This window comes from Pleuronectes platessa, chromosome 4 (assembly GCF_947347685.1).
Source record: "Pleuronectes platessa chromosome 4, fPlePla1.1, whole genome shotgun sequence".
In the NCBI taxonomy this organism is placed as follows: domain Eukaryota; kingdom Metazoa; phylum Chordata; class Actinopteri; order Pleuronectiformes; family Pleuronectidae; genus Pleuronectes; species Pleuronectes platessa.
Window position 1 is genome coordinate 14,104,013 of NC_070629.1, and position 23,115 is coordinate 14,127,127.

Here is a 23,115-nt window from a genome sequence, read left to right on the forward strand (position 1 = left end):
AGAAGCCAGCTTTTCTCTTTCAGCTGGAGTTGCGGGCTGCAGTGGCTGTGTAGAGCTATGCACGACTCTCATCCCTCTCAATTTACTCATTACCTTCTTTTCTTTAAGGCACACATCATCATGGTAAACAAACACGACATGTATAAAAAATTCTTTCATCCACAGAACTGGAATTTAAGAAAAACAGAGGCCCATGGGGCTGATCCAAAATAACTTTGCATGCTAACAATTTAATCCTGCTTTTTTTAATATTAACAATATTATTTGTCTATTGAGGCTTGAGTCCTCTTCAGCGGCCGCAGGTTTGGATCTGATGCGGCCCCATTGCTGCATCGCTTCCTTGTTCTCTTTGTCCCTTCATGCTTAAATTGTGTTTCTATTTCTCAAGACAAACATAAGTGTTTATTTACACCTGGGCCCCATTCGGCGCATGTGCAGCGTGTGACAGTTAAATCACTGATCTGCTGCCTCTCCAGCTGTTGTCCTCATAGAGAGCTCGGTTCCTGCTGAGCTCCTATGTGAGGTTTTTATATGATCACTGTATTTCCTCGAATTGAGTAGAAAACTAAATACCAGAACTTTACAGAATGAAGCCGTGCATCCTTTGGTTCTATATAGTGTTTCAAATTTAAAACAACGGAAACACTGAAGGGCTTTAATTTGAAACTGTACAGAAAGTGTTTCTAAAATATTTAGTTTTAAAGATATTGATTAAATAAATTAAAAGAATTATGCTGTGGTGAAAAATCATGTTCACTGACTATTTTGCTTTGAGCTGTGCGTGTGACACAGAGAAAACAGGCAAGCCGGCGACTTTCTAGAAAAGCAGCACGGCTTACACACGTGATGCTCCTGAGACACGCAGCCCATGCTTGCAGTGTTGCCGCTCTTACATGATAACATGAAATGAAAAGCAAGATGTTCCGGGACCCACCCTTCACACATCCAGTGTGGCCCGGGCACTACTGGGGGTTTTAAATATGAATTTATTATGTTAATTATTTGAATAGTGATATTGCTTATATCAAACAAATCCTTTTGTATAACAGCAGTGTTAATTTCATGTTTATTTTTTAACTATGATTTGGCTGCACTTAAGCCAAACAATTTCAACACTGCGGTCTTAATTATTTTTTATTTTTATGCAGACTTCCTATAGCGTGGTGATGATTACAGGCGATTTACATTCACCACATGTCTGCACACCAATTAAGAGTGATCCCACTGTTGAGGGTTGATGGAGAGGTCAGTTCTGTTAGAACTAAGAGGTGTTCATTAATTAAGTCGCTGCTGATCACAGTAATACCCTAATCTCCCACCTCGCCCCTTGAGTCGCTGAAGACGCTCTATATGTTGTAATCACCCTCATTTACCTGGACCCTGTCTTTAAACACAGCTTTAATCTCCAGTTGCTGCAGAGAATATGCAGTTTTACTAACACACAACATCTCAATCACATCTCACTCCACAGATTCACAAACATGCAATCAGCCTCTGCAGTGCATGGCATAACATTACAATCTTCTTTTGCCAGAGCTTTGTGTCAGTGCCATAGTGTAGCTTAATGTTTGTGTTTCATTGTTGTTTATGACAGTGTGATGCTAATTAGAAATAACGACTATCCCTCGGGTTGAGTCACCACGTCATCGCCGTTTCCTGTCCTCATAGTTCTCTGCAGACAAGATGCCCTGGCAGCCGCTGGCAGCTCTTCCTGTGATTCTAATGCAGGTGTTTGTGTTAATAACAGTTGTGAGGGCCGCTCTCAGGTTTAATCTGGCCAATTCATTAGACTGTGTGAACATTGAGTCTCAAAACAGGGCTTGTGGTTAGCTTGCGGAGCTCAGCTGCCAACACAGAAATTGGTTTTCCTGCGGAGAAAGTGAACAATGTAGTTTTGTGGTCAAAGGTTGATAGCAATACACCCTGGGCCTGGAGTATCACATAACAGCGAGGGTTGGGAGGAAATCCAAATGTAACGCAGACAGCGAAAGCAAAGGAGTGAGCCAGAGTATGTGGGTGGTTGATAAGTACTACAGGTCATCAACTGACAGGAGAAGAAGATTGAGAAATACAGACCATGTATGATATATATTTGAATATTGTCTGTATCATTGTTATCAAATTACTTTTCATATGCTTCCTATAAAAATGACACCTTAAAGCTAGGGTTGGTGATCCTGGAAAAGCTAGTAAGAGCAGGCAACACTTTGAAAAAATGCAACACATACAACACACTCCTTTCCATTGGCCTTCATGTCAAAGCTCTGGCCCCAAAACACATGAATCTGCACCGACTGATATCTGCTAGAAGCTGGTGTATGCCAGCAGTGTTTGTCTCTCCGGTATAAGATGCACCGATCTACCTGCTGCAACACAGACGGGTTTGCGGGCTTATCATTTCATTCGGATTGAGTGTTTATTACAGTCCTGTGAGGGCCACAGACACTGGCTGTTTTTATTTACTCATATCTTGTGGGAAGTAGAGGATTTGAACAATAAGATCAAAGATACATTTATACGACTTAAGTTTACATTTGAAAACACTTTGTTTGGTGTCCAAACTACTCCGGAGGTTTAGAGCCTGCTGGCTCCGTTTTATTTTGAAACTCCGTGGCTGCGTTTTGGTCTGGACTGGCAGAAACTGAGATGTTAGGATGAAGATGACATAGACTCTTACGTACGCTTGCTGATTGGGTCTATCTGGTCATGACGTCAGCCTCCTATCACATGGCTCCCTTCCGGAAGAAAACAACTGGCAGAAGCCTTGACTGCCCGTGTAGAACGCAACATGGATAATCAATTGCAAGCAGTACTGACCCTGTTGTCTGAGGTAACTGCTGAGACGATGCCCATGTGTAAATCATTGTTCACCTGATATACGTTTTCAGGCATGTGAATATGGATAAGGATTTAAACTGACACGGACCCAAAACACTTTTTTCAAACTAAAACAGCAGTATGGATGAAGACTACGAGTGTTTCAGAAACAACTTACCAACCCTAACTTTAACAAAAGCCTCTGTTTGGTCTGCTGTTAAACAAGTTGCTGTTTATTTATTGGCTATGAATAGAGGCAAGAAAAATAAATTTTGGGTTTTTCAGCAGAGCAGCTTCCCCATCAGTAAGTCAGCCAGGCCCCAACCAAATACACAGGAGAATTAGAAACTGCACAGGGCTAAGCTCTCGGAGTGTATCCATACAAGGTGTAAACAAACAGTTGTTAGTATGAGCTTCGCCACCGATGGGAATTTAAAAGAGGGCTCGGCTGACCGCTGACTGCTGCATTTGAACTATATATATATCGGGAGGAAGAGGAGGTGAAGCTTTGCGCACTTTGAAGCACAAAGTTCAACATTGAATCGACAAGCAGCGTCTGTGGCTCTCTTCAAAGTGCATCAGCCGGCCCACAGGGGTTTGTCAGGCAGTGAGGCCCTCGTCTCTGCTGCCGATGAATTTGAATCTTTGGATATGAAGTCAGGCCCCAGGATGAGGGAGTGAGGCTCAGGATACCTTGTCTCTGTCTATTTGCAGAGGGGTGGAGACGGTGTCAGGGTATAGATGTAAATGATATGTAAGGTAATTAGTGTAATTCAAAGGGAACAGTGGTGGTAAGGATATAGTGATTGCCGGACCTTGGGGTTGATATTGAGGGCACAAGGAGGAGCAGCGAGTGTTGACATGGTTATAGTCTTGACGTGAAAGGACTTCCATTTCAATAATGATTCTCCCCTCCAGCGTTAATAGCTGTCTGTCTGTCTTTCCATTGCCCCTCTCTTCCAGGCTAATGAGTCATTACCTTTTTCCCTCTCTCTTTTCCCTCGCATCAAGACTGCGTTAAACTTCAATGGGAAGATCTCATTATTAACCTAAATGCAAATAATGACAAATCATTCAATTTCTTTTACATGCTTTGTAAATGTCCTCAGACAATATATTATCTCTATAAATCCTACTGCTTCTGAGTTTTTAAACTCACCTAATTGTCTCCTTCTCGGTTGAATATCAGAGAAGAAGTTGAGATTGGGGCTTTAAGGTTTCACTTGCCAGCAAGCCGCCAGGAGGAACACCATACATAAAACTGCAACAAAAAATGTTGTCATCAAATTTTGGGGATTAGGGTTTGTTTCTGGTAATTCGAAATAAAAAAAAAACAACTGAACCACAGTCTGGTGGAAGAAACACTTCTTCAAAGAGTCTGGAAGAGAGATCTTTGTCTGTGTATCTCATTTCCCCTTCTCTTCTTCGCTTGTCGTGCGGTTTATTCACTGACATTGTGTGTTTTTTCCAAGCGAGAATATCCAGGGTTCAGTTGGATCTACTTCAAGGTGAATCAGATAATCACGTTTTCTCTTATAGCCAAAAAAAGAGTTTTATATAGATTTTATAGTTTGAGTAGGTGTGACTCTGTGATTTGTGTTACACTCTTGTATTTCCCTCCTCTTTAACTTCCTTTATAAATCCGTTGGTGCGGGTTGCTGCATGCTAACACTGTGTGGTTTTCTAGGGAAACCTACCCCCGGACTACCGCATTAGCCTCATCGACATTGGCCTGGTCATTGAATACCTCATGGGCGGAGCTTATCGGTGTAACTACACCAGGAAGAGATTCAGAACTCTGTACCACAACCTGTTTGGACCCAAACGGGTAAGTGACTGATTCTCACCCTCATTAGTGCCCCCCACCATTTAATGCATATCAAAGTCTGAGAATTTATAATGTCATTAATCAAACCAACAGTATCAGTGAAATGAGCCTCATGATTAAGTTTGCCCTGGAAGGGCAAGAGAGATAATACGAGCAAATTATGTTTTAATAATAAAATGTTAATTAGTTATTGTGCACCCGCTGGTGAACTCCATCTTGCTGATGTAAGTAGGTAATTAGTGTGTACGTAGACATTTACTGGGGGAAATATGAAGCAAGGAGGAGAAGGATGACAGAAATCTTTGCGTCACACGATTGTGTGTGTGTTGATTTTAAGACTAACACCATTGAATACTTTCCTTTGCTCAGAAAAAGCTTTTAAACATCTGAGGATGCTTGAGTGAGATTGTAGAACATAATTATTTGTGTAGGAAGGAATCCCAAAAAAGTAAAAATCTCATTTTTAAAGAAATTAGTTTCCTCATATTATCAGAAAAAAAGGTTTACAAAGTCCCTCACAGCAATATGATAAATAACAAACAGCAACTATAATGATGAGCCAATGGATAATTGCCTGGAACAATATGTTTGAGCTGTAGTTGTTTGTCTCGTTAGTTGTAAGTCTACATTTCTCACATATGCCCTCATCAAAAACTGAAGCACTGAAAAAACACATTTCGACAAACTCTGTGATGGTGCTGCTCATCAGCAGAGGTCAAACGTCAGAGTCGACCTCCTGTTTTTCTTCATCTCCACATTAAATAGAGCGGCAGCACAAGCTTTAATTAGCTTGATGTAACAAATCATCCAACTACTTAATTAGAAACTTACTGATAAGCAGACCTTTAAGCAGGGTGGAGAAACAAATCTTTGACATTGTGCTATATATTGTGGGGGTAGATCTACATCACAAATATGCAATACAATACATGTTGTATGTTCACGCTCTGTTGTTGTGACGTAAGATTCTCTCATTCTGCCTCAATACTTTTTCACAGGTGTGTTGAAAATAGACATACACAGCTGTGTATGTCAAACCATATTCCTGCTTGATGGTGCATCTTTGTGATTTTATGTTTGAGTGTGTGTATACGTGTTTGTCAGTGTGAGACTTCACGTGCCTGTTTATCTAATTCTACGTCTGCCATGGCAGAAACACAGAAGCTGGAAAGACGCCGATAAAGCAAAAGCAAAGAAATGGGGCAGAGACTGATCACAGAGGCAAAATGACAGAGCGGCAGAGAGAGAGAGAGAGAGAGAATCAGTTCCAATTTAACTGTGATTTTCTAGATGAAATGAGCATGCAGTCACATAGTCACATGCACACACGCACACATGTTAACTTACAACAAAGCCTTGAAATAGATGCAGATATCAAAATCCCCACAGGAGACCTGGGCTATTTTTAACAACACAGATGATGGCTCATGAATACATAATTCATACGTGCCCTGCTTTAATACAGATACTCAGTACTGTACAAAATGCACAAACACATGATGGTTGCCGTACATATATTATGCTGTCAATCACAAGCTCTTTTATACAAAATCACGTAGTGACAATATAAAAGCTTGTTTACGATCTAATGTGAGTGTGTCTGTCTGTCTGTCAGTCTTTGTTGTTTTGTAGTTAGAGAGTAAACTGCTCTATAAAATACATTCGACACGGTTTCTTGTTCTGTTTGTTTATGTTTTTGTTGCTTTTCTAGCCCAAAGCCCTGAAACTGCTGGGGATGGAGGTGAGTGTTGATCTCATCAAGGTTGTTCCTCAGTCATTCCTTTACTGTTCCTCTCCTTCGTCTAAAACACACCAGTCCTCCCACTCGCAGTCTGTGTTAAGTGTTGTACTGTGCCAGTCTGCAGAATCTTCAGTGTGTGCCGTGCGCCTCAACGTCTTTGAAAGAAAGACCTTGAGGCATATTTAATTCATCGTGGTGGCAGTCTGTTTGCACGTTTGAGCCAGTTGTTGTCAAATTTAATTATTAGACTCTTCACACTTCCTCGTATATGTTTTTTTCAATTTTCGCAGATTTCGTAAAAGAAAACGGACTAATGAGCCCAGACAGTTTAAAGTATACACCTCTTATGACACATGTTAGAGCAGCCCAGTTACATTTAACTGAATAGGTAATGACTAACGTAATAGGATAACATAATACATGGTTTGTGTACTCGGATGTATCCATGGTGTACGTACCATGGAGTCTCTACATCGTAAACCTTTTATCACTCCAGTTTTCTCAGAGGTATTTATATCAAATGTATTTGGCTGTCCGTTCCTCTGTGCGTCTGCCTGTTTGAAACCTGTCTCCCTGTCAGTGTGTGTTTCCTCCCTGTTGGTGCCTGTTCAAATCTATTTACTTTCCTTGATGCTTTGCTACATTTTAGTTAGACTAGTTTAGCATTCACTAATATAGCAAGATGGCCATTGAAGAGTATTAAATGTATTGCTTTTAACCCTGGACTCAGTATTGTACTGCAAACTTTTCTGAATATCCATTAGCTCATAAATTTACTTACCTATTAATGGATGTCAATGAAGTGTCACTATCTGAATAATTTACACCAGAAGTATTGTCATATGTTTCTTCGTCCACATTATCTAGGAGTAAATCAAGTAGCAATTCGTTTAGCACTAAAAGTCGTTTCTTACATGTTTGTAATTATCCACCGATTGTTAGTCCTCATCTGTTTTAATGTGAAATCATTGGAGATCAATACAACCCTGCTAATGTGCCATTTAGGACAGTGAGGAAACCTGGAGGCGCTCAATGCTTCACCTCAAGGGCTTGTTAGTCATGAGTAAAAGGAATGTCTAAACTTAAACACTCTTATGTTGTCCTGTTCTACTGACTTTATGGTAGTGACTATATCTGAAAAAAGTCCCCTGCACAATTTCTTCATCGATGCCACTGTGTTTCCACCCCGCTCACTTGTCCTCGGCCCTCCACCAGGACGACATGCCAGTCCGCAGAGGCCGCCAGAAGACCACGCGCAAACGAGAGGAAGAGGTCGACATCGATTTGGACGACCCGGAAATCAACCACTTCCCTTTCCCCTTCCACGAACTGATGGTGTGGGCCGTCCTCATGAAACGTCAGAAAATGGCGCTGTTCTTTTGGCAGCATGGCGAAGAGGCCATGGCGAAGGCTTTGGTAGCCTGTAAGCTTTGTAAGGCAATGGCGCACGAAGCCTCGGAGAACGATATGGTGGATGACATCTCCCAGGAACTAAATCACAACTCTAGGTGGGTGACACTAACGATGCACAAAGATATGCCTGTATAGTGTGATTGTCCCGGGTGAGATATGTCATGGTTATATGTCTGCACTAAACTACTAATGGTCCAGTGTTGTAGATTTAGTGGGTCTAGCGGTGACAAACAACTGAATACTCCCTCCAGTCACCCCTCCTTCTCTAAGCATGTAGGAGAAGCTACGGTGGCTTTCAGGTTACATACAAATGAGCCAGTGTTTTGGTTTCCCTGTTATGGGCTACTGCAGAAACATGGCCATGCAACATGGGGGCTCGTGGAAGAGCATTTTCTCCCTATGTAGATTCTAGGCTCACGAAAACACGATAACTCTTAGTTTCTAGTATAGACTGTATATGGATGGTCGACATATCATGGATACGGGTTCCGCAATCTATTGCTTTTGCTGCTTTTGTGTGCAATACTGATCGTAGTGTGGAGCTGTGATATCGAGGTCCCACCATTACAAGTACCAATCACAAGTCAGCATCAGCCGTCAATAATGACAATTTAGCCTGTTTTATACCAACAAATTGCTAATTAAAATCAAACCTTCTGGATACATGAATCCTTGAACATAAATCACTATGATGAGAAATACCTAAAATTACAGTAACCATCTGCTAGAAAAATGTATTTGACATGTACTTTGACTTTCTAATTTGGTCAATGTCCCATCCACCAGCATGGAGGAGGTGGGATTTATGATCTATACTGCAGGCATCAAAATGATTTGGCTTCACTTTCATTGATCTGTAATGTCATCAATCTTTATATAGTCTCTAATCAGGTGGTTGAACACAAATTAACACATTAGTGTTCCCCTAGACACCCACAGTGTAATGTGAGCAAAACATTGTTTGCACTTCTCATGATGACAAACAAAACCCTTGACTCCACCAAAATTGAGTTGAGAGTCCAGATGGGAACATGTGCTGCCAAACTCCAGCATGTGCACTGATGCACACACACAAACACTCTAATGTGGCTTTTCTGCTGTTGAAGCTGACCTGTTTTAAATGAAACTCCCACAGGATTGTAAATGACATACAAACAGAGATCTAATAACATACATCATCATTAGTTAACAATCTGCATTTCAGTTTAATCACCTCGACTTGAAAAATATGGATATGAAAATAATAGTTAATTTTCAGTTAATAACCTCTTCCACCAGCAATCACCTCCCCCCCCTCTCCCCCCCTGAACGTCTGTCTGCGTGTTTATTTGTAGAAACTCACCGGATAATTGTTTGAACTGGTGTTATTTAGAATGTGTGGTAAAATAAATAGTAGTGCATTCTGTCGGGAATTCTTACAATTTAAGGTACCAACAAACCAGAAAAACAAATCCTGTTGAAAGAGTCACCTTGTGCTGTGACTACAGTGGTTCATTAGAGAGGCAATTTATCAGAAACTCCTTCATCCAGCAACACTGCTGAAACGTGTCATAAGCTGTGTGTCTTTTTCATTGTAAACCCTTGTTTTATAAATCCTCCAATCCCCAGCAGAGCTAGTGCCTTGTTGTTCCACACTTGACCGATTGCTTTCCAGTGCATTGTGAAATATTGTGTGTATTTTGAGGGGGTGTACATGTGTATCTGTATAGAGGTGAGTCCTTTAAGGTGGATATCAGGGTGAAACTGGATCTCTATTGAGTCATGCTTTTTGTTTCTGAAAGTGAAATCTTTCAGAAATGCAGGAACAGTGGGTGGTGTTTCATTTTTGTTTGCAGATTTGAAGTTTTAATTAAGTTGTGCTCATCGATGTGCTCGTGGATGGATGGATGAGTTTGCCATATTACATTTTGGGATTTCTATACAGTTCTTATCGTGTTACTTCGTGGGATTCTGAAATCAATCCCTATGAGATCTGCTCAGAGCATTTCTTACTTCTTAAGACATTACTGTGTGAGTGTTCAAGTGTTTTCATGCAAATCTTTTCTCTTGAGTTCATCCAGATGGTCGGTGATTGACCAGACTAATTACATTTTGATACGTTTGGACAAAGTGTATTATTGTCTCTGATGATATGTCTGAGCCTGACCAGTGTATCTCCTTCATACTGTATAATCTCCTAGAGAGTTTGCCCAGCTGGCGGTGGAACTCCTCGACCAGTCCTATAAACAAGATGAGCAGATGGCCATGAAGCTGTTGACATACGAGCTGAAGAACTGGAGCAACGCCACCTGCCTGCAGCTGGCGGTAGCGGCCAAACACAGGGATTTCATCGCTCACACCTGCAGTCAGATGCTGCTCACCGACATGTGGATGGGACGCCTGCGCATGCGCAAAAACTCCGGTCTGAAGGTAACACAAGTAGGCCAGATGTTTGAGATAGCCTGTGGGTATGAGAACAGTTACATTAGAGCACAAGACTGGAGTTCACAGCTTTAGAGAGGAACTCATAGTGGTACCCCGAGTCCCTCAGACGACCACAGAGGGAAGCTGGGCAGAAAAATAATGAGAAACCTTTTGACCTCCTTGAGAAACTACTGCAGACACTGCCCAAATCACTCCTTTGTTGAAAAGTAGAGGGTGGTCATAAATTCTGTGGAAGGGTGGATTTGAGGATTGCTATTACCCTTTGTGCAGAAAATGAAAACTGCATGTTTGTTTTTAGCATTATATATCTTATAATACGCAGAGGCCAGATGTTTGTGCTCATTAAGCACCCTTCTGGTTTTTCAACAGTAATATGAAAAATCAATGCATTTCTTGATCTCAATTCCTCAGGTCTATTCAGAAACGATAAGTGCCCTCTGAGAGCACTTACCTCTGACAATGCTAACTCCTTATTCTGCCATGTTCAAGAAAGTCAAACTAAACAGACCTGCATGTTTATCAAGATCTGCACCGGATCCAACATTTTTTATAAGTTCTTCCTTGGGGGCATGCCCCAGCCCGGCTCATAATGTGATGGAAATTGGTTTGGTTGTTTTAAAGTAAACCTGCTGAACCAACAGTGAAAACAGAACCTCCTTGGCAAATTCATGTGGTTGTTGAATCTCATGCACCAGTAGGCTTAATCTGAAAGAATAGACTTTAATTCCAGTTACTCATCTGCTCTGCAGTGTTTATCTATATGAATATTCACTAAATACATATAATCCAGACCATAAAGGTGAAAAAGGAGCTTTTATTCCAACAATGTTCTAGAAGTGAGCACTTTACAAGCTAAAGAAGTGAACACACCAGTGTGGCTGGTTATAACTATGGTTTGGCCTCGATGACTAATTCCCGGGGAGGTGGAGAGTGTGCACCGGGCTGGGAAAAGTAGACAGGTCACCTCTGACAGTATAAATGCTTTATCTCCGGACTGAACACAATCTGCAAGTGTGACGAGCATCAGGGCGAGGTGACCCTCGTGGTTGAACTTCCTACACCACTTCATTAGTATAAGCCGACAATGCTCTCTCTTCTTTAAGCCAGCGTCTGAAGAACTGACCTCAATTAGTAAAAAAAAAACTTGAAATTGTGTCGTACATTTTTTACACTGAGGCTTGTGCGGTTGAACATCCTTTTGAGGTGAGGTTTGAGTCAAGGGCAGTGGTTGAATTTTGGAAATTTTTTGCCCACATGGGTTTTCTGGACTCCTGGCAGTAGTGTGATAGGAGGCAGCTGCTCAGATCAGAGGGGTTGGGGTTATTTAAAATGAAGAGTCGCCCTGGGAGTCGCTGCAAGGACGAGTGAGTTCACACTCATTCATACACAAAGGGAGACAGGATGATGGGTCCAGCTGGTTTAGCTTCTCGGAGCAGGGGTGTAAGCATTGCTCGGCCTCGGCGGGACTGCAGGAGCGGTGGGGTGGGTTGGGGTGTGCTGCTTCTAAATCAACCTCATTGGAGAGGAAACCACAAGTGGAACAAACAGGATTCAAAGCCCTCAGGAGTTGATGATGCGCAACAAATAACATTGTCAAAATGCTGTCAAAACAGTGTGTGTGCGCATTTTTGACTCTCGGCTCCAGCCCTCTATATTCATATCAGAACATGCTACAAATTACTTTCACCGCTGAGTGCATTGATTTCTTCACATATCGATAAGTCCTGAACTACTGATATCTTTGCCTTGACCTCTTGACAAGAAAACTGAAGCTGCGTTTGTGATTATTTTTCTCACTGCTCCCTACCCCTTGTAACCACTCCTTTCCTCAACTCATCACAAAGGATTGCTACGTAAACTTCAGGTCATCAATTCAATGAAAACAGTTCAATTTAATTAGTTAAAGGCAGCTGCTTCAAGAGATAAGAAGACACACACACACACACATACACTGCTCTCTGTCTTCCTCTCTCTCTCCCCCTGTCCTCTTCTCACTGTGGTCACAGCCTCTTGCTTTTCTAGTTTGACTATTATGTATCTGAAGTGTTTACAGCACGTCTGCCTCCTTTATCTGCTGTGGTGGTGTATCCCTGGCATCCATCGTGGCAGCTCAGTGGTCTTAATCCCTGTCTATTCGGACTAATGCTTTTGTAATTGATGGGATCCGCCGCCTGAGCTGTCACAAACATGAAGCTTTGTCATTCAGGCGCGCTAACATCGACATGATTCAGAGGTGGAGCGTCTGTTTTTTGTCGCTTTGTAATCTTCCCCTAACTTTCCACCACCTTCTCTTCCTCCCCCACTCCCCCTCATCCAGGTGATCTTAGGGCTACTACTGCCTCCGTCCATCCTGAGTCTGGAGTTCAAGAACAAGGATGAGATGTCGTACATGCCCCAGGATCAGGAGACCTACCTGCAGGAGAAGGAGGAGGAGGAGCCTGAGAAACCGGTCAAGGAGAAGGAGGATGAAGACATGGAGTTCACAGTAAGATCTTACTGTGAGACGCAGTACAACTCCGTGGTGAGAGAACCCACCTCAGCCCCGCATCTCAGAATATATACACATATTCAAACTTTAGATACAGCACATACACACATACACACACACACACACACACACACACACACTCTGTTCGGATTATAAAACACCTCACTGCCCACATAGTCCAGATTCTGTATTGTTCATAGTTTTCGCCTGTGGACCAGTTTTACATGTTGTTGCTGACCACAGTGTGACAATGATGTGCACACACATTTACACACACATTTACACACAAACATATTTGTCTCTATATTCTGGCCAACTGGACACTTCCAGCCAAACCGGCCTCTTCCTGTTTCTCGTCGTCTGAGCAAAGACATGGTCGTGGAGTTGTAGCGTCTCAAGTCTGTCGCCGCTTGTGGGTTCCCTCGTGTATGTTTCTCCCTTCCATCTATCTCCTTCTCTGCCTTTCTGCCTTTCCTTTCCTCCCTCTTGTCCTCTGCTCAGCTCTCTCTTCGCTTCTTTTGTTTCTCTCGCTTTCGATCTTTCATTCTGCAGCCCCCCCTTCTCTCTCCTCTCGCTCTCGCTCTCTTTATCCTTCCCTCTCTCTCTCTCCTAGCTCAGTTCTGATCGAGGTACAGTACTGTATGCTGGTCGATTGCTGCCCCTCACTCTCTCCCATCAGTGATGGCTTGCTGCAGCACACCACTCAGCATGTCGGCTGCTGAGCATGGGAGGCCCAGGCTTTTGCATTATGTAACCGTGTCCGCCTGCTGCTGCAGAGCTTAAATCATGCAGAGTCTGAGCACCTTCTCCCCGCTCACAGTTTAAGAGTTGGTCCATCTGCATAGACGTGGATGTACAGCAGGGTTAGGACCCGTTCCATTTCAATCCAATCAATCTTGGAGATGATACTGAGATCCAGTTTATGTGTTTAAATGACGACTAGAATTTGAAAAAGCAGGTTAACGCGCAAACTGGATTTAAGGTCGTCCCAGTAAGTGATTGAACTGAAGTTGAACGCCTTTCAGCACCACTGTACATACTCTCCATCTGCATTGAGCACAGCTGCAAGCCAGCGCAAAGACTCACAACACGGGCCATTTCACACACACACACACACACACACACACACTGTCCTTAAGGCACTGTGGTGTTAAACTACGAATCCTGCTTCCAGACAATGCATTTGCAATGAGCCCCTTCCTGTTGCCCTGGCTTCTGACTGTGCAAATGCACATTCAGATACTTATGAATCACACCGAGATTCATACAGATACACAGACTGCTACACCACAGAGGGAGATTGTATTGTCATATCCTAAGATGCTTTAGATAAACCACATTGTGATGATAGCTTGTGTCCACTTGCTGATCAGACAACGTGCATATTCAGTGCAGTAAATTGGCATGGTGTGATTTACAGTACACACCATGATTTCAAGACAAGGTGATTAAACTGGCATCTGAATCGGTTCACCCTGAAGGCCCTGCCTGTGTGCACCTTGGACAAAACTTTTACAAATTCTGAATAAAATAGAAATCCCTAGTTTTCATACCGATAGTGCTCTCTTGCTGATTTCTTAGCTGTGGTTTTCTCCCTTTTCAGCCACCTGGGAATTTAAGCCAACAGCTCATAGCGAGGCTCAAATGTTTGGACAGATTTTAAATTTGATCTTTGCCCAGGTCGACTATACAATACAATTTCATGAATGAACTCCCTCAGAGGTCTGGTGTTGCTTCGACATTAAGACCATGACCCATAAAATCAGTGGGCTCCGAGCCCTCTCTCATGGATTAGGAACTGTGTCACAGATTGAAATGAGATATCTATGTCTTATCTTTCTTCCTTTCCTTTGCCTGTCTTCTTTCTGTCATTGTCTTGTGTGTCTCCTCTGCACCTTATTTGTTGTCTGGGACACAATCCATGAGTGTCCATTTGTCTGCGTCATACTGGGCTACCAGCCTTCACCCAACACTCCACCTCAAACACACATTTCACAATTTGGAATGATGACATTGTGCTTGCTTCTTTTGATGATGATGATGTTAAAACTGTGTTGTAGCCCATAATACAACGCCTCTACTCGTTCTCCCTTTTTTCTCCTTTTGTCTTTGTTTTTCTGCCCCCCCCCCCAAACTCCCTTCCACTCACTTCATCTCAATCCTCTCTCTGCACCCCCTCCACAAATTCCTCCTCCTCCGTCTCTCCAATCCGTCACACCTCTACCCACACTATCCTTCCTCATCACACCTTTCACTCCTCCCTCCCTCGCTCCGCTGTTGGTTTGCATTTGCCCAGGCAATGCTGGGTAAGGTTACCACGGAGACATCCAGAAAGAAGGATGTCGAGGAGGTTCAGAACCGCCACCGCCTCATCCCCTTGGGACGCAAAATATACGAGTTCTACAACGCGCCGATTGTCAAGTTCTGGTTCCATACGGTCAGTGTCAGCTTCATCAGCACCACCCACTCACATGCTCGGCTTCCTGCTGGCACTGTCAGGCCTTATTGTATCTGCAACAGCATCAATTGCTGGTTTCCCTGTGGTTAGCTGCTGCCTCCATGGTGCTTCCATCGCCATTAACCTCCTGTTCCAGCTCCACCATATCATTGGCCAGCTTTACTCGGGTGGTAGAGTTTTGTGGGGAAAACATGGGAAGAGTGATGGAAGCAGTGTGGTGAGAAAAGTCCAAGGGAGAGAAGTGAGGAAACCTCTGAAACATTACATAATTCCACTCGATTAAATATTTATCCAAACAAATATTATTTGATTTTAAGTTAAGCTTTAGGGTGTTTACATGTGTGGGAAATGTTTTCTTTGTTTAGTTTATTTGTCCCCATGCAGCACAGTTCATCCAGATTCTGTGATTCTGTGTCTTTGAGGTTTATGTGTAGCTTGTGTTTTCTGGTTATCTGACTGTGTGTGTAAAAGCTGATCTTTTATTTTCTTGTTTGTTTTCTTCTCGGGCCCTTTCAAAATGCTTACCCAGCAAAAACATATTTTCTCTATATAGGGTTTTCACTGTTTATTCATGCAGAGAACATATTTTGACTGCCTTTTGTTACATCCCACTTTCTCCCTTCGTCCTCGCCCCCACTTCTCCTTTTTGCCCTTCAGTTTAAAAAAAAAAAACTACTCTGAATTTCATTATAGCACCATTGGAACAGATGCTGGGTTTTCTTAGGGTCAACATGTGGTCTTTACATCACTAGCACATTTGTATTCATTCCTATCATTCGCTCTTCTGCCTGGCCCTGTTTACAGAGATATGTATCAAACCTATCACACAAACAAACTATGCACATAAGACTGTGATTGCTTGACTTGTAACTGGAAAAAAGTCACTTCAATTTGAAATTTAAATATGTTTAAGACTTTTCATTTTAATATCATTACAAATGTTAAAGGAGAAGCAAAATCACTGTTATTATAAGTTATATCCACATTTAGATTTATATCATCTTTTTCTTTACTTTCCTGGAGAAGACTGACTCTGATCGCGGAAAACCGTTGAACAATCAAGAATATCCCACATTTGATTGAAAACCTGTAAATGCGAAATGGGTGCAAGAAATGATTTAATATACATGTGAAGCTTCCGAGGTCTAATCATTACATGGTGAAACTTGCATTGTGATCAAATTTTCATCTGATCTGCATCATTATGATCCATAGTGCACAGATTTGAGAAAATGAAAGTGGACAGATGACCACGGTAATAGGGTGTCCTGACATCAAATCTTTAGCATTAGATCTGAAAAAAACGCCTAAGAGGGGGGTGTAACGAGGGTCAATCATTCACTAAGCAAGCATTTAATTTGTGCAGTTTCTCACAGAAAACATTTCCTCACCTCTTTTCAGCCTTTCGAACCTGGTGAGCAGCTTGCTCATGTTGGGGAAAATGCATAACCATAAACGTGCCCCTGCTGATTTCCCTCTGCCGTTGTGTTTTAATGCAGATGGCATATGTGGGCTACCTCATGTTGTTCAACTACATCGTCCTGGTGAAGATGGATCTTTGGCCGTCTACTCAGGAGTGGATCGTCATCGCTTACATCTTCACTAACGGCATCGAGAAGATGAGAGAGGTACGCTGTATCCTAGCATACAAATATGCAAAGTGAATATAAAGCCCTATTGAACCCACAATAAGGATTTTTTTATCCATCCACTGAACTGAAGACATCAGTCTTGTCAGCATTATTTAGCTTACGGCTGAATTCTTTGAGAACTGTGGTGCAGGCCAGAGGCTCAGCTCCATGTCCAAACAGCTCATAGTAGACAGGGAATCGGCGATCGACTGAGGTGGAAGCAGGGGAGGAGATCACATGGAAAGAGAATAGAGGGGAGAGATGGTGGAGATGAAGTGAGGAAAGAGAAATGTAAAAAGAAAATAGAAAGAAAATGAGTAAATAGAAATTATGTGACCGTATGGGCCTGTGTAGTTCAGTCTCACTTTGTGGCTGAGTTTGTACTGTAAATGTATGAAATGCATTAATCATTGTGTCCCATCACTCTCAGCTGCACAGCAATGCGTCCCCACACGCCTGACTTGCTTTTCTCAGGATTGAACTCATACTGCCCTCGTATGGTCTCCCTGATGTATTGCATTTCAGGCACCTTCTGGTCTCATTTCAGTTTTCCCCTTCCATTATTCCTGCTTTTCTTGTTTTCCTTTTGACTCATTTCCATGTGAATCTCTTCCAGATTCTGATGTCAGAGCCAGGGAAGTTGTTACAGAAGGTGAAGGTGTGGCTCCAGGAGTACTGGAACATCACAGACCTCATGGCCATCCTCATATTCTCGGTCGGCATGATTCTGCGTCTCCAGGAGCCTCCGTTCATGAGCTACGGCCGAGTCATCTACTGTGTAAACATCATCTATTGGTACATCCGGCTGCTCGACATCTTTGGGGTCAACAAGTACCTGGGACCCTACGTGATGATGATTGGCAAAATGGTGAGATGAGCCTGGATGAGTCGCTTATATTTTTTGTTCCTACTATGTATTCTTCCTCTATATCTGATTGTTTGGACTGGAGCTCGAGTGATGTTTATTTTGGGGGGTCTTTGTCGATAGCGATATTAGGGGGTAAAAAATTCAAAATTCTGAAATATCACCAATGTTATTGAGATTTTATATTGAACAGTTAAACATTTAAACTCTATTCTAAATAACTATAAATAAATAGAAAAGTCAAATACAACCAAAAGTATAGGACTAGAATTGCAATATAAATGTACATCTTGTCTGCATTGTTTATTCTGTAAAAAGTTCTCATATCGGCACATTTCATGAGACAAACGCTGATGTGTCTGTGAAAGACGCACATCGGCCAACTGATTAATGAGTCGCGATCTCGTTTCTACCGTTTGACTCAACTCAACAGGGTTTATAATGATTATGAGTTAACTGAGTTCCATGATCCCACAGGTTCAATTTGTATGTGGCGTGCAGGCTCCATCCGAACGAACGTCCATGCCCCTAAACCTCATTGTTTGATCACAAGATCATAGCCTGTGATTCGCACATGATGCCAGACGCAGGGAAAGGATCAAAGCCCAAATCTGCATCAGTCTGAGTGGACTGTCAAACTCTGTTTGATGAAAATCACCAATTAGTTTGTTGGAGAGAGATGGATTTGAATTTGTATTCTATGACCATTGTCAGGTGTTGACATAAATGCTGTTGCGGCCCCACAAGCTGATTTCAAAGGAGTTAGAAGAGGAATAGACTTACTCACACACTGCTTAGACAAAGGATGTCTTTGTTTAAAAAAAAACTGCAGCATTATAAAAGCCTGTTTCTGTCTAATTGGTTTGCATCTTGTAATTCAAACAAGTAAAACTAGTCAAAATAACAACTGCAATAAATAAATAAAAGACTGTGTTAAATGTGTTTCAGCTTTCCAGAATAAATGACAACTCTAATCAGAAATGACACAGTGTAACAGCAGCTCGTGGAATACAAAGTAGCCCAGAGAAGATGGGCTTCCTCACTCACCTCTGTGACTTTCATATCCAATTTGGGATCAACCTAAATTAAGTGCATTTTAAATATTAACTTCAGGTTTAATTCCAGAACAAATTAAATTAAGATTTAATTGATCAACCAAGACCAAGGAAGGATAATAATCAAAATACAATTCCGACTCTTTCAACACTTTCCTTAACTGTTTCTCCAGCTGAAACAGCACGTTCCTATTCTGCTTTCTTAACTTTATATTTCCCTCTTATTTTATCATTGCACCCCTCTATAAACATTCTGACCAACTGCTTTTCCTTTTGTCTTTTCTCTCTCCTTTACAACCCTCTCCCTGTCAGATGATCGACATGATGTATTTTGTGATCATCATGTTGGTGGTGCTGATGAGTTTTGGGGTGGCGCGACAGGCCATCCTCCACCCGAACGAGGACCCGTCCTGGATGTTAGCTCGAAACATCTTCTTCATGCCTTACTGGATGATATACGGAGAGGTGTTCGCAGACCAGATCGACCGTAAGTCCGGGGCCAGAGTGTCGGAACTGACTAAGCGTCATTTTAGTTTGAGGGCCCGGTCACACTTATGCAAGTGTATCAGTGGCGAACCTTTGCCTTCTGTTCACTTTCAATGAGTGAGAGCAGGGGGGCCAATCAAACATTTGCGTCCCGTGGCGAGACAGGAGAAAGTTCAAATCTGGTGAACTTTGACCAGCCTCCCTTTCCCTTATGTGTAATTCGGCCCTAATTCCGGGTGGGATAACAGAATACACACAACTCAATGCAGAGATATTGGAGTAGTTTTCAGACATTCCTCCACAAGTTGAAATATTAGATTCCTTTTTACAACACTAACATAAAAACACTTATCACAAGAAAAATCACATTAACGTCTACTGTCATTTTGTCATGACCTTTTTTGTCTCTATTATTTAATAACATAGAAGTAGACTTTTTGACTTAACAATCCAAACCAGCTTGTGAGCAGTGTCTGTGGGAACAATGTCCTGAGAGTGCGAGTGTATTTGTGTGCTGTTGTGTTGTCTCTATGTATGGTAGTATATATCTGATGGTGTGTACAGGACGTGAGGAGTGGCCCAAAGAGAAGAGATCTGAAATAATGTTTTTATTCTTTGTTTCAGATATGCATAGTAGGAAGTTACAGCACAGGCTGAATGAAAAACTCTGGCTGGGCGAAAATTTCTTGCGAACTCACGGAACCTGGCGTAATATGGGTCCATCCCACAGTCAAAATCCCAGTAAATCTATAGATATAGGCCTCAGTTTAACCGCATCCACCTGCCCCACCTCACCCCTTCATCATCCTCACATTAGCACCATGTCATGCCCACTCCTACCTCAGAGCCCACTTGAGACAAACGTGTGCATGCAGCGCCACATGCTCGAAGGTCAAAGTTACTGTCACGTGTTGGTATCTTGGGTCAACTACTTTATACTCTGTAAAATAAGAATAAGAAAACAGTTAATGAGAATCTGAAGTGTAAAGGTTTCGATTCTATGGGACGACGTGTCTTCTCCATGTTAACAAGTAGCTTGACCTAAGACTGTATCTTGTAAGCAACTTTACCCTGACTAATTTTGGCTGGCAAATGGCACTGTTATATGGCAGTAGCACTTTTCAAATGGTGTCTAATGTACAGTATTTACCCTCTTTAGTTTATTGCATTTATGTTCAAACACCAAGAGGAACTATCAAAGTTTTTCAAATTTGATATTCCCTTGATGTATCCTCCTCCCATTTTTATCTCTTGACTTCCAAATAATAAAATTTGAAAAAGTGATCCTGCCATGTTAACACCGTCTGTCACATAAACCATGTCACCCTCCCTGGACGCACGCTCAGCTTCTCACCGGAGCAAATGCAACATTGCCAAAATCCTTCTACCAGTGTAGTCAACATTTAACATATGTAAGCATTCAGATTTCAACATGAATATCACATCATACAGGAAAAAGACATACAAACACCCACAGCAGGAGATATTTATCGACCACCTTTCATCATCTATAATCTGTTTTTTCACGTGGTTCAGTTGTCAGAGTTTTTTAATCTAAATTTTCTGAAGGTAAAACTCCAATTACTTCAGTTCTCTATCTTTGGGCTGCATTGTGTGAAACAATTGACTGTCGAGCAATGACGAGCATGACTAGAATGAATCTCAAAGGCAAACAAACCAAGACCTAATGCTGAATGTTCCCCAGTTAAGTCACAGCAACTGAACCATCACAGATGGAAAAACATGTGATGTATCCGAAATACATTTCCAATAATTCAGAGCAATCGACCATTGCTAAAAGAAGCTATGGCACACATATGTGACAATATATTTTAAAACTTCGACTGCATGTTTAAATATATTGGAAACACAGATTGTGATGAGACATGACGAATGTGTGTTTTTTGTGTATTTTGTTTTCAGATTTCACATTTCTGAACATGAGCCCCCTACCATTATTGTGTCCACTCTTTCCTCTTTAACAGAAGAAACATAAAAACACATTATGCTTCTTGTTTGTTTGCAAAAAAAATATGGAGTCATGCACTTTGTTTGGTACTTTCAGGTCTGCTTGTTATAACTCAACATACAGTTCATATTTCTTTTACATTTTCTTAAACGTTTTTTTTTTTACGTTAAATGTTATTTTCCTTTACTTTAATCTGTCTCCTCCTTATGTAACACGTCTGCATGTCTTTCTAATTTGTTGTGCATCTAAATGTTTCGTCTAACATATAATTTTGATGGATTCAAGACTCTTTCTGAAGACATACTTCCCTTGTATTAACTTGTACATGTGTGTATTTCTTTGGTGACGGTGTGCAGCTCCCTGTGGGCAGAACATCACAACAGAGGACGGGGGGGTGGTGTCCCTGCCCCCCTGTAAGACGGGTGCCTGGATCGTCCCGGCCATCATGGCGTGCTACCTGTTGGTCGCCAACATACTCCTGGTCAACCTTCTCATAGCTGTGTTCAAGTACGTAAAGAGACCTTGAACATAGCAAGGCAATATATTATAATATAACAGAGTAGAAAGACTTGGATGTTACTCATAGACGTATACATTTTATAATGTTTTAGAAGTGTGTGTAGGAGATAAATAAAAGAGGAAAATAGTAGTTTGAGTTGCTGTTAAGCTTAAATCATAGATGGATAGATAGATAGATAGATAGATGGATACTTTATTAATCCCGTGGGAAATTTAGATACTTTATTAATCCCGTGGGAAATTTAGATAATCCAGTAGTTTATACACTTAAACACAGGAGGCGGGCTGCAGATTTTATTATCAGAATGGGATAGTGCTTCTTCCAAGGAGACATTACCATGCTAAAGATCTGTTATTGTGCCTCTGAAAAGTCCACAAAGAAAGAACCGTCTTCATTTGTCAGTGTAATTGTTCACCAATAGTGCACAATGGGAGAAAAAAAAATCATTAAATTGAAGGTTTAATCACATTACACATCACAGCAAGCAGTTGCTGTGTTGCATTAAACTTGGCTTTTGCAGTGCAGGAGCATGCAACATGAAGGAGTTAGTCCCTCGTCCAATCAAATGGGTACATTATATATAAAAAGGCTGTGATGTTTGGTTTTGCCGACAATAAGTCAGTCCTCGTTTTTGACATATCGGTTTGTGATTTTCCGTCACCACAGTAACACATTCTTCGAGGTGAAGTCCATCTCCAACCAGGTCTGGAAGTTCCAGCGCTACCAGCTCATTATGACCTTCCATGAGCGGCCAGTCCTTCCTCCACCGCTCATCATCTTCAGTCACATAACCATGGTCCTCAAGCACCTGTGCTGTCGCTGGCGCAAGCACGACGACGACGAGAGGGACTACGGACTGAGTGAGTGAGAGGAAAACCCAAAACACGCCTGTTTAAACTCAGGATGTTGTAATAGATTCACATCACTTTTACCTTTTTGAATCATATTCTGTGATCATATTTAGCACTATAGTAAGAGTTTTTATACCTTGAAATATAAAGCATACGTTTTGTCATTCTGGACTTTTGTTATTATAATACGGATAAATGTGCCACTGCAGCTTTTTAACTCTCAAACTCTTTCATCCACAGAGCTTTTCATCACAGAGGACGAGCTGAAGAAGGTCCATGACTTCGAGGAGCAGTGTATAGAGGAGTACTTCAGGGAGAAAGATGACAGATTCCACTCTTCAAATGATGAGAGGATCAGAGTCACCTCTGAAAGGTCAGCCTATGGAAACCTGTTATATATATAAGTCTGCCAAGTAGATCGTGAAAGTGACGGAGCAGAAACATAGTCCTTAAGTGTTAAACTATAATCTTTCAACTTATGTAAATCAGTTTATTCCAGTTCAAACATTGAGATAACATGACTTATGGTTAATCTATTTTTCTATGGGGGAGGGTCTCTCTCTCTCTTT

The 23,115-nt window shown here is 41.7% G+C and overlaps 1 protein-coding gene across 3 annotated transcripts in view; it reads left to right on the top strand.

The window, feature by feature from the left end:
• Positions 1-23,115, top strand: part of trpm3 (transient receptor potential cation channel, subfamily M, member 3) — a 138,766-nt gene that overhangs the window by 113,939 nt on the left and 1,712 nt on the right. The window contains exons 13-26 of one of the 3 annotated variants that reach the window (XM_053420707.1): positions 4,290-4,325; positions 4,505-4,645; positions 6,357-6,386; positions 7,602-7,894; positions 9,980-10,208; positions 12,541-12,744; positions 15,008-15,148; positions 16,669-16,797; positions 17,417-17,668; positions 19,033-19,207; positions 19,831-19,947; positions 21,532-21,682; positions 22,362-22,555; positions 22,787-22,919. In XM_053420707.1, the coding sequence (XP_053276682.1) occupies positions 4,290-4,325; positions 4,505-4,645; positions 6,357-6,386; positions 7,602-7,894; positions 9,980-10,208; positions 12,541-12,744; positions 15,008-15,148; positions 16,669-16,797; positions 17,417-17,668; positions 19,033-19,207; positions 19,831-19,947; positions 21,532-21,682; positions 22,362-22,555; positions 22,787-22,919 (2,225 nt within the window). The remainder of the gene's footprint in view (positions 1-4,289; positions 4,326-4,504; positions 4,646-6,356; positions 6,387-7,601; positions 7,895-9,979; positions 10,209-12,540; positions 12,745-15,007; positions 15,149-16,668; positions 16,798-17,416; positions 17,669-19,032; positions 19,208-19,830; positions 19,948-21,531; positions 21,683-22,361; positions 22,556-22,786; positions 22,920-23,115) is intronic. The other 2 variants (XM_053420708.1, XM_053420709.1) reach the window with 2 other exon arrangements.